The sequence below is a fragment of the Ramularia collo-cygni genome (assembly GCF_900074925.1).
Source record: "Ramularia collo-cygni strain URUG2 genome assembly, contig: RCC_scaffold02, whole genome shotgun sequence".
NCBI classification, from domain to species: domain Eukaryota; kingdom Fungi; phylum Ascomycota; class Dothideomycetes; order Mycosphaerellales; family Mycosphaerellaceae; genus Ramularia; species Ramularia collo-cygni.
Window position 1 is genome coordinate 196,804 of NW_019716256.1, and position 14,784 is coordinate 211,587.

General features: G+C 52.7%; 6 protein-coding genes; 3 read left to right on the forward strand and 3 right to left on the reverse strand.

The window, feature by feature from the left end:
• Positions 1–139: 139 nt before the first annotated feature.
• On the reverse strand, positions 140–1,648 carry RCC_01587 (probable Eukaryotic translation initiation factor 3 subunit L; the record flags this gene model as incomplete). XM_023766881.1 has 2 exons in its annotated part: positions 140–1,282; positions 1,364–1,648. The coding sequence occupies 2 exons, from the start codon at positions 1,646–1,648 to the stop codon at positions 140–142; spliced, it is 1,428 nt and encodes a 475-aa protein (XP_023622649.1).
• A 358-nt stretch (positions 1,649–2,006) lies between these two features.
• RCC_01588 (related to carbon-nitrogen family hydrolase) lies at positions 2,007–3,012 on the forward strand (the record flags this gene model as incomplete). XM_023766882.1 has 3 exons in its annotated part: positions 2,007–2,051; positions 2,106–2,706; positions 2,762–3,012. The coding sequence occupies 3 exons, from the start codon at positions 2,007–2,009 to the stop codon at positions 3,010–3,012; spliced, it is 897 nt and encodes a 298-aa protein (XP_023622650.1).
• A 457-nt stretch (positions 3,013–3,469) lies between these two features.
• RCC_01589 (related to cyclin) lies at positions 3,470–4,431 on the reverse strand (the record flags this gene model as incomplete). XM_023766883.1 has 2 exons in its annotated part: positions 3,470–4,120; positions 4,177–4,431. 2 exons carry the CDS (start codon positions 4,429–4,431, stop codon positions 3,470–3,472), a joined length of 906 nt encoding a protein of 301 aa, XP_023622651.1.
• Positions 4,432–5,354: 923 nt separating this feature from the next.
• Positions 5,355–8,149, forward strand: RCC_01590 (uncharacterized protein; the record flags this gene model as incomplete). XM_023766884.1 has 5 exons in its annotated part: positions 5,355–7,284; positions 7,338–7,385; positions 7,438–7,677; positions 7,731–7,964; positions 8,028–8,149. The coding sequence occupies 5 exons, from the start codon at positions 5,355–5,357 to the stop codon at positions 8,147–8,149; spliced, it is 2,574 nt and encodes an 857-aa protein (XP_023622652.1).
• A 400-nt stretch (positions 8,150–8,549) lies between these two features.
• RCC_01591 (uncharacterized protein) lies at positions 8,550–13,502 on the reverse strand (the record flags this gene model as incomplete). Its single annotated transcript, XM_023766885.1, has 1 exon — positions 8,550–13,502. The coding sequence occupies one exon, from the start codon at positions 13,500–13,502 to the stop codon at positions 8,550–8,552; it is 4,953 nt and encodes a 1,650-aa protein (XP_023622653.1).
• Positions 13,503–14,492: 990 nt separating this feature from the next.
• RCC_01592 (uncharacterized protein) lies at positions 14,493–14,773 on the forward strand (the record flags this gene model as incomplete). XM_023766886.1 has 2 exons in its annotated part: positions 14,493–14,573; positions 14,627–14,773. 2 exons carry the CDS (start codon positions 14,493–14,495, stop codon positions 14,771–14,773), a joined length of 228 nt encoding a protein of 75 aa, XP_023622654.1.
• Between the last annotated feature and the right edge of the window lie 11 nt (positions 14,774–14,784).

Below are 14,784 nucleotides of genomic sequence, written 5' to 3' on the forward strand. Positions count from 1 at the left end.
CCATAACGCCACGGCACYCGCAATGAGCACTTTCTCCGAGCCGACCTCAGCCAGCCGATTTCCGCTCACCGAGATTCGTGTCGTTCACCAGCAATTGGCATTGCGCGTTCAATCCATTCCACGAGATTCATTACCTCATCTAGTATGTCCTCGCCAAGTTCCTCAAGTACCAATCCACCAGTCTCCGGCCAACCTTTGCCTCTGAAACGTGGATAAGATCGCCTTCCATCGCGTAGTCCAGATCACTTGAGTTGACCACATCACCCTCCAAGAGACCGCCTTCCGAGTGCCTAACTTGTCGGCTGCGCTGCTTGTTGACCAATAGCCAGCTGCGAAGTGTGTCTGCGTCAACCTCGAGGAAGCCCGCGAGCTTGGTGAGATCCATGGTGGTGTACAACTTGAGGTAGCTGCGAACGGTCGGTGCAAAGATGTTGTTCTTGACCTCCTGCATGAAGATGTTGAGGTGGTGCTCGATTGGGTCGGGGTTGAGGTGTGGGTTCTCGAAATCGGGTGGTGTGGGAGAGATGAACTTGGGGCATGCGGCGCGGAAGAGCTCCTCGAAGATGGGAAGTGCCTCTGGGCCTCCACGCTGCATGCGTGTGAGCTGCTCGCCGTACTTCTCCCGTAGCGCAGTGTGGATGGTATCGTCAAGGCGGGTCGGGTGGAAAGCGACGCAGATGGCGACCAGAGCGTACATCTGGTCGTTCTTCTTGCTGATGCTGTCGTACTGGGCGCCCTTCTGGAAGTTCTTGGTACGCGAGACGTAGATGAGAATGTGGTTGAAGGCGCGGAGAGCATCGGCATAGCGGTGCATCATCATGTATGAGAAGCCAACGTAGTAGTAGGTGGTGAAGTTGGCGGCCATGACACGCGCGAACATGGCCTTTTTGTTGAGCTCGATATCATCAAGCGTCTTGAGGGCGAGGGAAAAGTCTCCGAGCAGACAGTGGACGCGGAGCAGTCCAATGATGGAGAAGTAGCCCAGCATTTGGTAGAGCGGGCGGTTGCCGTACTCGCCGGCGTATAGCGCACCATCCTCTCCTCGCTTCCGGGCTTGCAACTGCTCGCTAATCTGTGACCGCTGGATGAGGGAGTAGAGCACGTTGAGGACGGAATAGCATCCCCACGTGTTGGGGTTTTCGCGGAGGAGGGCGACCTCATCGTCGCTGGCGCCGGCGTTGGGCTGGCCTTGCTGGAAAGCCACGCGCTGGCGGTACGAGCAGAAGGAGTTGAATTGGTAGATGAACTCGTCGATCACGTCCCACGCCCAGTAGTATTGTCGCTGCGAGGCCGTCAGTAGCCATTTGAGAGGTACTCACATCCTGCCCATCAATATCAATCAATGTCCCGCCCAAACACTTACCGAAGGCACTTCAATGTCCACGGGTCCGTCGCTGTTAAGGATGAAGTGGAACAAGTTGCAGTAGCTATCGTAGCTTTGAGTCTTCATCTCAATCGACGCGCCATATTCCAGTGGAGTCGCCGCCGCCGCCAGTTGCGCCTGCAAATCCTGTGCGCCGCCCGCGCCCATCAAATCGTAGTCGGCGCCATCCTCGTATCCCACCTGCTCGCCATACTGTCCTGCGAGCGCCTCCTCTTCCACATCGGAATCGTCGTCGATCGGCCGTTGACCCTGTCGTGCGCTCATCGTTTCGCTGTGTGGTGGGGGAGGAGAGAGTGACGGGGAAAGATTTATCACGAGATGGCTTGGAGGTGAACTTCCTCTCGAATTTGAGATTCGCCGCCAAGAATTTCAATCAGCCCGCCAGAGCGCGATGAGGGGTCGACGGCGACGAGGACATCACATGTTGTGTCATCTTTCTACACGATCTGTACATACATATTCACGACCAACTTAAAGAGGCTCAAGGACTTTTGTTTGCAAGTGCACGTAACAACGCTTTCTCAATATTGAGCTTGTCTGTTCATCATCCGCGAATCCCATTTCACCGCATTCAAGATAACCTAGAAAGAAACCCAAGAAAGACACCAAATCACCTTCAAGAATGGCACCGGTTCACAGAGTAGCAGTTATACAAATGTGGCCCAAGGTCTTACCTCCATCCCCTCAGCATCATCCAACAGCCTACTAAACCCCTCACCAGCCTATGGCCATGGACCGCAACCACCAAGTCGCCATAAACTTCATCCGCTCGGCAGCCCAACAAGGCGCAACTCTAGCAGTACTCCCCGAATACCACCTCCTAAACTGGCTCCCACACGACAAGAACTTCAAAGAAGCCTGCTCACACTGGGAGAAGTACCTCAACAACTACATCGCCCTAGCCAAAGAATGCAACATCAACATCGTTCCAGGAACCATCGTCGAACTCCACAAGGCCGGAACTCCAGAGGAAGTCCTCTTGAATGTCGCTTACTTTATAACCGCCACGGGGGATATAGCAGGCAAATATGTTAAAAAGAACCTCTGGGGTGATATTGAACGGCTACATCTTACTTCATCCTCTTCAGACCCACATCCTGTCTTCGACACGCCATTAGGCAAGGTCGGATTGTTGATATGTTGGGATCTAGCTTTTCCAGAGGCATTCCGAGAGATGATAGCCCAGGGCTGCAAATTATTCATCAYCCCAACCTTTTGGACCCTCTCTGATTGCTCGCCCAAAGGTCTCGCAATCAATCCTTCAAGCGAAGCGCTGTTTCTGGATAGTATGCTCACGGCGAGGGCCTTTGAGAATACCTGCGGTGAGTATTTTCACCAATCCGCACATCCATGCTACGCTAACCTCCTTCTTCTTAGCTATTGTCTTCGCAAATGCAGGTGGTCCCCCGGGGAAAGGATATGCCGGCCTCTCGCAAGTCTGCGTTCCATATGCAGGCGCCCTAACACGACTGGGGAGCTGTGCGGAGGGAATGGCGGTGGTGGACGTCGACATGCAGATTCTGGAAGATGCCGAGGAGAATTATGCCGTAAGATCAGATCTGGCAAGAAGTGATTGGCATTATGAATATAGGCATAGTATTGATAAGAAGGAGGGATCGAAATTGTAGAGGTGGAAGCGAGACATCTGCGATGCTCAGAGGATTGCTCTTTCTTTCAGATGAGAATAGCCAGGCGTAATTCTCTCATGATGACGAGTGGCGGTCCAAGTAAAGAAGGACGCTCCGCTCTCTCTTGATTGATCGAAAAGTCTTTGACCACATGTGCAATCGATGTTTCATGCTTGAGACTGCAGATGCTGGAGACCTTCGGCTCGCTTCCCTATGAGCATGGTAACCTGGCTGAACAGGGTCTCCTCGCTTGAGAATCGTTGAGCATTTTGCTCGCGATAGGGAACTTGCGTGCCTTCACCAAGCCGTGGAAGGGTTTTGGTCAGCCACACAGCTAGGTAGCGGCAGCCAAGGAGCACAACGTTAATTAGTGCCTCTCCAGTAGCCGGGAATGACCTGCAGTCCGAGCTACGTGAGGTCCCAACTCAGCACGATTCGTCCTTGGAAGACCGGCCGTTCATGCATCCGCTCCAGCTTCCAGCATTCTCGCCCGCTCAATCTCATCCCGCAGATTCTCCACAGTGACGGGCACTTTCCTCTGACCCCACTTCTGTTTCTCCTCCGCAGCAAACCCCTCAACACTCCTGAGCGCCACCACCAGGAACCCGAGTTCCTCCCGATCCACATCAAACACCTCCCACCATTCCACCCCTGGGAGCTTGACTTCTACCTCCCTTGCTGCAAGATATATGGCGCTAACAGCCAACGCGTGCGGCTGATGAGTCAAAAATACCATTTGTGGACTCAAAAGCGCGCTGTTGAGATGCTCAAACGCTCGCTTCGCCACAGCTGAGCCCTCCTCAGGAGATCCGAAAGCATCCAGTGTCTGCAAATAGTTGATGCAAAGTGGCTGCGGCAGAGCAACATGTGTTTGAAATCCTAGAGTCCGCAGGATCTGAGCTTCAATCGCGTACAACCGATCTCGTGCCCGTTCATAGTCTCCCTCCGAGAACTGCCACTCGGCGCCCAACTTCCCGTCTGCGTCGGATCTAGCAAGTTCGCCCGGAGCGAGACTGGACAGAAACGCGAATGACGTGAGAAGCTGTCTGGGACTGACGGGTTGGGCCGAAGGTTTCGCTGTGAGATACATGGCTGCTGCGGCCACGTCCTGGTCAATACGTCAGTTGTCTTGAAATCTACATGGCAGTTATGGATTGTGGATACCTTGGAGTCGTAATCCAACATGCTACCGCCATCTGGACCAGACCAGAATCTCTGTAGAATCACAATCGCTTGCGCGATGATTTCTTGGGGCAGATGGAGTAAGATCCCGGCGGCTTGGATGAGGCGTGATGTTTCAAAACAGATAGAAGCTTCCAGGTCTCTTGGTACGCCATCGAGTTGACTCGAACACGTTTCTAGCTGCGCGGGTGTGACGAGAGGATTCAGGAGATGTGATAGATCTGTGATGGGCGCCATGCTGGCATTCGGAGTGTGTTTTGGGGTGTATTTTTGCTTCGTTCCAGAAGGTCCGGAAGGATTTGACTGACTCTTTCTTCGATGGTTGGGAAGTTGCAGGCTTTTGAGTCATTGACAATGGAAGGCTGTGTGTTCGATTGGCTCAATTGTTGAAGCGAGATGTTTGAAGATTGTCGAGCACCTTCCCACGGGGAATCCACGCGAGCGGACGAATACTTCCGAGCACTCCCGAACATCAGCCGTGGCACTTCACCTCAGCCTCCCMTAGACAACATCACCTTGTTGAAACAGACACAGTTTGAAAATTCCTTCCTCGTGTTTTGTCACATGCTAACCTCTTGAGACCGCCTTCAAGGTACTGGTATCGTCATCTTCCAATGGCCGATGGGCATACGTCGGCACTGCCTCTACGCGATGGATGTCACCGAAGATGCTACTTGACTGAAACAGGCACAATTTGACAATCCAGCATTGCAGAGCTCCCTCAGCACTGTATCCTCGATAGACAGGCACGATGTGAATACCCGATGCTCTCCCATAGGTCGCCGAAGATCGCCTACACTGGTGCGGATCCAGGTTCTGCTCTCATCGCGACTCCTTTTCACCATAGGGCACGGCGGCTGTGCTTAGCCGATCCAGGAACAGAACTCACAGTATCGAGTCAAGTCATTCTACTCAGGAAAATGATGATGGTGAGCTGTGGAAATCACGGCAGGCGATATAAGTATCAATGTCTTCTTTGCACTCTGGTTTCCCCCACTTCCCGCATTACTTTCGCTGTTGTCTATTCCTTTTCCCTTGCGAACCTCACGCTCTTTGCGCCTCTCGAGCGCCCATTCGAGTCAAGTCTCCGATCTCCGCGACTCCCATTCGCTTCGTACTTTTGACAGTATTCTCGACAAGTCGCAGACAAACTTGTCAATATGAAGGGCATTTCAACTGCTCTGGCTGCGGCCATCCTGATGGGTAATTCCAACGCCGCAATCGAGCTGGATCGTCGCCAGGTAGACCCTCATACCTGCGCTTGCGGGGTTGGAGGAGGTCAACCGACCGTCACCGTGACCCAGACTGTCTCTGCTCCGCCCGCCCCGCCCGCCCCGCCTGTGTACAAGACCACGCCTACCGGTGAACACCCATCGCTCACGTCAGCCAACTCGCCTACCTACATGACTTCGGTAGTCACAATCACCGTTACGAACAATGTCGGACAGCCATCGGTCGTCACAACGAGCAAAGCTGTGCCCGTCAACACTCCCGTTACTCATCCTGTTCAGAGCAACACAGAAGTCTCCCCCACCATGACTTCCGCTCCTCCACCTCAAATGAGTGTAACTAAAATCACCTCTGTCTACGAAACGACATGCCTAGAGGAGTTGACGATGACCTCTGCGGGTGTTACATACACGACTCCGGGAACCCGCCTCATCACGTCTACCAGAACCTCAACCATTCTATCTACCGTGACTGTTTCTCGACCATTTCAGGGCGTGAACACAGTCTCGACCCGTCCTCCGATCGGCACTCCGAGGTACATGAACAGCTCGCTGAGCTCCCCAGTSGCAATTACAAGCAGCTACACTCCTATCAGCATCTCGGAAGCGCGGAACTCGACGACCATGTCTACCAAATCTAAATCCAAAACTAGTCCAAAGATGTCTTCTGTCTTTGTCACACCTGTACCCCTGGACTCAGTCAAGCCTACCTTCTCTTACGCTCCTACCACCAGCACTTCACTGGCTAGCCCCCAGAACACCGCTGCGCCTCCTGGCGGTAGTCCAGGAAGCCCACCCGGATATGGTGGTGCACCTAATAATGCGACTCATCTGCCAGGTAGCTCACAGAGCTCGCCTGTCAAAGCTACTTCATCCATGCCACCGAAGTACATGGCAACATCCGCGCCAGGTTCGACGGAATCATCGCCTGTCGGGTCAACTGCACCTGGTTCCAAACCTCCAACATATATGCAGCCTCCCAACGGCAACTCTTCTCCGGAAAGCTCAACTGATAAGTCCCCAATTGGATCATCACCAGGAACTAACCCCAACGGACCCAATACTAACGGACCCAACCCTAAAGGATCCAACTCTCATGGATCTACGCCCCCTGGCACTGACAGGCAAGTTCTGGTATCGCCCGTAGCAGCAGCATCAGGCTCCATCCCAGGACTAGACATCTCCGTCGACGCACTTCCAGTTGCCCAGATTGACGTGTCGACCGGTCCCGGCTTTGTCTCACAGCCAGGTGCCCTAGCTGTTGAGCTTTCGCCAGCCTTCGGCGCTGCACTCTCGACGGTCATCGGTGCTCTACCATCTGGCTCGTTGAAGCTTGCAATCCCCAAAGTCAACGTCGATGCCGTCATCGCAGGTCTCTTCCTCAACATGGACGCCTATCTCAAAGCCAATGTGCAAGGCGGTGTACAACTCTCAGCACAACTCCCAACCGTCTTCCCAAGTGTCTACATCGATGCGAGCGGCACATCTCATCCAATTTCTTACGAAGGTGGAATGTCGCTTGCCAACATCCTGGACTGGGCTGCCTACCTTACAGTACAAGTATACGCCAATGCCGGTGTCATCTTGAATGGTCTTGCAAAAGGCGCCCTTGAAGTCGGTGGCAATCTTGGACTCAGCGGTGACATTGACCTCAATGTTGACCTTGCCGCTGGATTCGGTACGCCAATTGGCGCTCAAGCAAATTTTGATTTTGGAGCCGGCGTACAAGGCGGTTTGGAAGGCGTGGCTGATGTCATCGCCGATTTGTCCGCTCAGCTCAAAGGCGGTGTCGGTGTTAATGGAAATGTGGGAGCAGGTGTGAATGGTGCTGGAGGTGTCAATGCTGGAGGACGTGCTGGAGGTATGTGATACATCCTCATGATATTGAGCGATCAAGAGCTAACAACTGTCCAGTCAATGGTGGTGCAAACGTAAACGGTAATGGAGCGCTCGGAGCTGGAGGTTTGTTACTCCTCACAAGATGGCCGCAATTCATAGCTAATGATTAACTCAGTCAACGGCGGCGTAGGAGCTCAAGGTGGCATGGGAGCCCAGGGCGGCGTAGGCGCTCAGGGCGGCGCAAACGTAGGAGCCCAAGGCGGCGTAGGTGCTCAGGGCGGCGCGAACGTAGGAGCTCAAGGCGGCGTAGGCGCTCAGGGCGGCGCGAACGTAGGAGCTCAAGGTGGCGTAGGAGCCCAAGGCGGCGCGAATGTAGGAGGTAACGCTGGAGCTGGAGCTGGAGCCGGCCTAGGAGGTTTGTTACCCGCTACGAAGCTCAAGACAACAACACGCTGACGACAGATACAGTCAACGGCGACGCAGCAGCACGAGGAAACGTCAATGGTAACCTAGGGGCCCAAGGAAACGTCGGCGGCAACGTAGGGGCTCAAGGAAACGCAGCAGCTCAAGGAAACGTCAACGGTAACCTCGGAGCCCAAGGAAACGGAGGAGCTCAAGGAAACGTAGGAGCTCAAGGAAACGTAGGAGCACAAGGAAGCGCCAACGGCGATGCCCGTCTAGGAGCGAATGGCCATCTCGGAGGTTCGTCACACAGCAGTCACAATATCACTCACCTATCAACTGCCAGCTAACAATCGAGCATAGTCAATGGCGGAGCAGCAGCCAACGGAAACCTTAATGGAAAAGCATCTGCTCAAGGCAGCGCCAATGGTGGAATCCGTCGTGGAATTTCCAGACGCTCTCACTCGCACGCCTTGCGCGTTTAGAAGTGGATACGAAGATCATCTTTGTCCTCATTGATTGCCGAGAATCGATCCCGTACTGATACGGGGACATGACCGTCTGAACGCTCGTCGGGGATTGTAATGACAAAGAACTTGCTTTTGTGGTACTGTATATATATGTAGATTAGAGACCGAGACCGTCACATACCAACGCAAGCCGCACTCCACGTGTTACAAATTCTTGGAAGCAACGTCAAATGAGGCTGTAATGAGCGAAGCTTTCTATGCGTGTGCTGTACAACCATCGATATGCCAATCGAATCGAACTGCTAATATACAATCTATTGGTATCTCAATACAAGAGAGGAGCGCTTCCACCGCTTTGAGGAACCATGTACACGAGACCATCGGAACCAGGCCAAAGCCACACTCCAGAATCATTCTATGATCTCTCTCCAGATCGGCCCCAACCAGCAGGAACCCACGACTCTCTGGACCGCTGTCTCTCTGAATCCTGTGTTTTCATGATATCTGCAACACTGTTTGCAAAGTACTCCCGAACAGGATCTTCGTCAATCGGCCGCCCTTGGCTCGACGACAAAGCCTTGAAGGAGGAGTGCAGAACGCGGTCGAGAGCTTTTCGGAACTCCAAGACGAGTCTCGTGGTATATTCCAGGCGGGTGGTTTCGAATCTGAAGGGAAGCCAGCCGTCCATCTTCACCGATTTGTAGTATTCGGTGTGCAGGGTACCACCAAAGAGCATGGCCATTAATGGCGTGATTACAGTGGCGTCTCTCATGAACAAGCTGTCACTTGTGACGCTCTTCGCGAGTGTGCTGAATGCGTACATACGCTCCTCTTCAGAAGCCGGTCCTCGAGAAGCATTCAAAGAGCCAGGATGAAGAAGCACAMCCTGTTCGCTCCCTGTCCTATAAACCTGTGTCTTTCCAGCATTCTTCACGCCAATGTTCGGATGAACACCTGCGAGGAATAGAGATTTGATGAGCATAGGATTATTTGAGTTTGTGTTCAGTGACAGTCCGCCGTACTCAAAGGAGCCATTGATCGGAGACACAATGCCTGAATCTATGAGAATCTGCTCGATTTGCTGGGCCGTAGAGTCAATCGACTTGAACGCTCCGACGTGGAGGAAGTTTTGATAGGCGTAGTCCATGGTACGATACATTCCAGCTTCATCTTTGAATCTCCTCAAGGTTCGGAACGCCTCAAGCAGTGCCAGATGATCGCTCTTATATGTGTTGAACTTACTGTGAGCAAGCTTGGCCTGTGTGCGAGTCGCGACAGGCGTCACGAACAAAGACCTCTCGCCATCCATGGATCCAAGAACCACCATCGGATCCAGACATCGGAAGACAACACCCAGAAGAATCATCTTGCCGAGTGAAGGATGAACGGGCAGTTTCGAGAGAACGCGACCAAGGGCAGTAAGCTTCTCATCGCTTGTGAATGCGTTGATCGACTTCAAATTCTCCACAGCTGAAGTCACAGCATTCCGCGGTGGAGACTCGATAGCTTCGTCGAGGAAAGAAGCCACGGACTGCTCGTAACCTTGCGCCTTGATGGAAAGACAGACACTTTGCAAATCGCTGCGAAGAAGCTCGGGGAGACCAGCTGCTGGCATTGCGCTGCGTCGCTCGCGAGAGTACAGCCCGTAGTAACTTCCCTCCTGCACCCGACCAGCACGACCAGCGCGTTGTTTGGCGTTGGAATTCGACGCCCATACTGTTTGCAGCTTGGTAATGCGTCGCAATTGGTCGTATCTTTTCTCGCGAAGCTTTCCCAGGTCGATGACATGCTTCACATCGGGCACTGTAATGCTAGTTTCGGCGATGTTTGTAGAAAGAATGATTTTACGACAGCCCGGCGCAGGTCGATCGAGTACTTCCATTTGCTGTTGTGGAGGAATTTGTGAGTGGAGAGAATGAATCTTGAATTTGGCGGCATCACTGAATTTGACGCCAAAGATGGGTTGTCTCGTCAATATCTCCTCGGTGCGGGTTATTTCGGCCAAGCCTGGCAGGAAGGCAAGGATTGCGCCATCGTCTTTGCTGGTGTTGCAAATGTGTGCAATTGCAGCTGCAAGAAGCGGGACAGGCACCCGTCCATCTTCTTTTTCGTTCACATCTTGTCCGTCTTCTTCGGCATCCGTCCTCCGCTCCCGCTTCCAGTCAATACCAGAGAGTTCTCCGGGAGCAGCACCGCTGGCACCTGTTGCGAACTTGTACTCAGCATCCAGATAGTCGAGGGAGACGGACGGATTCTCGGAGTGAAGAAGAGAATCAAGTTCTCTTGCGTGCGATCTTTTGATGTCATCCATGACGTCTTGCAGATATCTTTCCTTGACAGGGAACGTCCGCCCAGGGACACTCAAAGACGGGCATGGTATAGTCTCACGACTGCCGTCACGGGTGAGATACTCGGCAAAAAGCTTCACATCCAGAGTTGCTGACATGAGGATCACCTTGGGCACGGGCTTCCCAGCTTCTCGTCTCGCCTTGATCGCCTTCTTGAGAATGATCAACAAAAAATCGATGTTGAGATCTCGCTCGTGAACCTCATCGATCACAAGATGAGAAACTCTGTCCATGATGCCATCGGCGTCGTGCTTGAGCTGCTCAAGCAATATACCTGTCGTGCAGTATGTGATGCTTCCGGCTGGCTTTGGCAGCTTGGCATCAAACCGGACCYGGTATCCTACAGAATTTCGCAACGGCTCGTTTCGCTCCGCCGCGACTCGCTGGGCCACCGAAGTTGCCGCAAGACGTCTGGGTTGAGTGCAGATAATGTCGCACAATCCGCCCTCTCCACGTGAAATCGCGTCTTCCAGAAGAATCTGAGGCACCTGCGTTGTCTTCCCAGAGCCGGTGGCGCCAATGATGATGCTGTAAAGATTCTGGGCAATCTCGAGGAMCTGAGATCGATATTGGCTCATCGGGAGCGATGCCTTGGTTGAACGCAGTTTCTCAAGTTCGGGATCTTGCTCGAAACGTTGCTGAGCGATGAGAAGCTGCTCACTTGCCATTGTCCGCTCAGACGCTGATACAACAATACCACGTCTGCTGAGTTCTGTATCCGCTCGAATCTCTTCAGCGCCCAAAGCCTCCCGTTCATCAGGTAAGCCAGCGCGCCGGGCGTGCACAAGAGTTTCCCGCATCATGTCCAAGGTTTCCATCTCGATCGGGGCACTGATTGGACGTTGAGCGCGCAAAAATTTTCCCTTGCCTTGTCTCATAGCTTCGGCAAACTCTGGAATCAGCTCGGGCTCTATCTTGAGAATTTCTATCGCAGCGCAAAGGTATGCAACAGCGGTCGAGTCTTTCTTCCTAGTCATTGTGACAGCCGAGCCGACGGGAGTTCCATTCATCGTCACGGTCGTCGACTGATGACTGACGCCAACAATTGTCACAGTTTCTTGCTCGAGATCCAAGAAAATKCCTCGCTTGACACTGCGAAGGAAGTCGAAAAACATTGGCGCAGACTCCACATTGAGGCTATCAAAGCCCGGGACTGGGCTTGGAGCCTCTACACCGTCTCCAGTCGACAGCAGTCTCTCAGCCTGTCGTTTGAAACTCAATGCTGCGGCTACTTCTGCAGTCGACAGATCCTTTCCGGCACTGGTGACGTTGATCCCGAGCTGCTCAAGCCTGATTGATACCTGCACTGCAGGGCGGGACTTCTTTGTTACCTGTCCAACTCTCGACCGTCTCGTCCGGGGCATGACATGCTTGATCTCGAACTCAGGTACAAGCCCATAGCTCGCAGCATAGTTGTAGATCTCAATCTTGGCATCTTTCTCTGCCTTCATGGTCCGATCGTCGATTGTGACCAGCTCAATATCTTCTGCGAGTTGCTCGGGTTGAGGTTGAATCAGAGCACCCTTGCTGCCAGGATCTGGGAAAAGCTGCCGCAAGTGCCCACTCGCGTGCAATTTCCTTACCATATTCCTCCAAGAATCAATCTTCGCAAGCTTCGCGTTTGTGCCTCTACCAATTGCAGTCTGCGTAAGTATGTCCGGGATATTGACTTTGAGCTCATAACGGCATCCTTTTGTGGCCGGGAAAACTTCGCCCTCGGCTTTGAGTGAAATTTTATGCTTTTGACATGCGTTGTGAATGGCCGTTGCTATGTTGCGTGGATCGAACAGCTCCGGCAAAGCACCTGGGTACTGCTCTGGTGACGGGAATGGGCCTTCTTCGGATTCTCCCAATGTAGTGGCAGGCGTAGATGGAGGAGCGGAAGTAACGACTTTAGCAGCCGAGAGATCCTGCTTCGTCTCCTTCACCGTCGATTTCTTCTCGGTCCCAGGCTTTGCGAGCAATTCTTTCAAGGTACCTCCAACATGCATTCTTGACAAGATCTGGAGATATGCAGCATGCTTGGCGGATTGTCGGTTGAGACCGTATCCAACAACATTCTGTTCCTCAACGAGACCAGGGATCGCGAATTTGAGTTGGTATGTCCAGGTCTGGAATGAGGCTTTATGATTGACTCCCGGTGGACCTGTGCCTGGCGCGTATGTATATAATTCGAGCTTCACTTTGGCAATTTTACGCAACTTCTTCCTCGCACAGAAATTGTCGATTGTGTTGGCAACGACGTGGGGCGCAAAAAGTGTCTCATACTTTTTGMCAGGATAATCGTGCTTGGCCGGCAAGGGCATGTTCTTCTGAACGTAAGCAATGTCAACGACCGTAACCTGAGCAGAGTTCGAGCCATTGTCCTGGTCTGCGTTCTCCTCGATAACCTTCTCCGAGGGCACATCCAATATGGATGGGTTGATTGCTTGCAACGCCGTCAGAGCATTTGGCTGCCTCAAAGCGTTGTAGATTTCGCCGGTAAGAGATCGCCGGTTCACAGAAGTCTTCGCTTCAGCTAGTGATTGTCTCAGACGAGCAATCAACKCGTTCTTGGTGGCATCATCGGCCTCGCGTTGCTCATCCAGCGCGACTGAAACGTCCTTCATAACATCGTCGGTAAGACGTGTCGTTACGGCGAGAGACTTCAGGGCTGCGGGTACATCGTCCTTCTGGATGGCCATGGTAAACTGGAGCTGAATATCCTTTCTCGTGCTCGAATTTCTGGGCTTCTTGTCTACCCGACGTTGAAGGTCCTGAAGCACCGCTTCCTTCTCATCTTGGCTAATACTGGAGTTGTCCAGCGCCTCACGTGCGGCATCAACCAATTTGTTCCATTCCGGCACTTTAACAGGCGATGCATGTTCTTTTGGTTTGCGACTCCAAAGATTCTCCGTCTCGGCATTGTTGACTGTTGCGTAGCCTTTTGTTTTTGTGAGACCTCGATATGAGTTTGCGATGCCCGTGGCTCCCACGCGGCCTTTTGAGCTCATACATTTTGCGAGTACTTTCATCGCCATGTCGTTGATAGAGTGTTTGTAACTCTATTCCAATCCAGAATTCATCGCTGCGAAATGCACAGTGATGTCTCGTCGCCACAGTGAACACGTTCTCGAAATCACCTTTGCAAGGGGACGCGCGAAAATAAATTTTAGCGGCGGATCTCGAACGGATCTAGCCGAAGCGCGCTCCGGCGTGTCTCCCCGAATGCCTCCCGACCAGAAGACAAACTCTCTTTCCACTGGAAGGCACGCCATTTTACCTCAACAGCGGAATCAACTTGACCTCCTCAAAAGTGTTTAACGCTCGACGAGACAATTGTAGCCAGATGTTGGGAAGATGAAATAAAGTCCGCGCGGGAATACCTACAGAAAAGCAAAAGAAGAAGTGAGGCCTTGGGAGAGAGGTTCAGCCAAACTGAGGATTGTTGTGTATGTCTATCTATCTAAGCTCGGTATCACCTTTGCACGGTGCGACAGCGTCGCAGTTGCACCGTATACACGGTGCGACGAAGTCTAGGAGGAACCAATGCAGGGTCCAACCGTGCATAACTTTCACAATTTTCATAACTCCCCACTCCTCTCCTACAGCTAATGGAAATGCCCAATTTGACAATCGCAGCACACCTCCACCAAAAACCACAAAGCACAGAAGCATCCTCATCCTCAGACATCTCCGCACCAGTACAATCGTCAGACTTCTGGATAAAACTTCCCAAAGTGGGCCACGCATCTGGGTACCTTTCATCATCTCTCGAGGAAGAACCGAAGGCATCTCCTCGCGTGACCCACAAATATGCGTAGAAATGACCTAAAACCGACGTCACCGTCATGAAGAAATACTGGTCTGGGATTCGTGTGGAAAGATTCATGGTACATATAAGCAACTCTCAAAAGGTGGAGTGGAAAGTGTTCTTTCTTTTTTAGCAAACCTCTACCTGCTTCCAAGACATCCTCGAARTTACCAACACTCAAAAATCACTCCAAAACCACCACATCAAAAAAATCACAATGCCTCGTGACGGATCTGGACACTCTCACAACGCCGTCGAGGGCGACGAGCTCGTACACGGTGCACCAACTGGCAACGAGGTAAGCTGTAGTGATAGCATCACCCGATTGCCAATCCCTGACACGTTCCCCAGCAAACTGGCTCCGGCGTCGACCGAYCAAACAAGGCCGCAGCACCACCAGCACATGAGGCCGGCGAGGCCATCACCAACCCAGCTTCCGGTGGCGGAAGCCAAGGTCTCACTGGTGTGGGCAGCGGAAAGGGCGCAAAGCCCGAGTAAAGAAGGAGGAT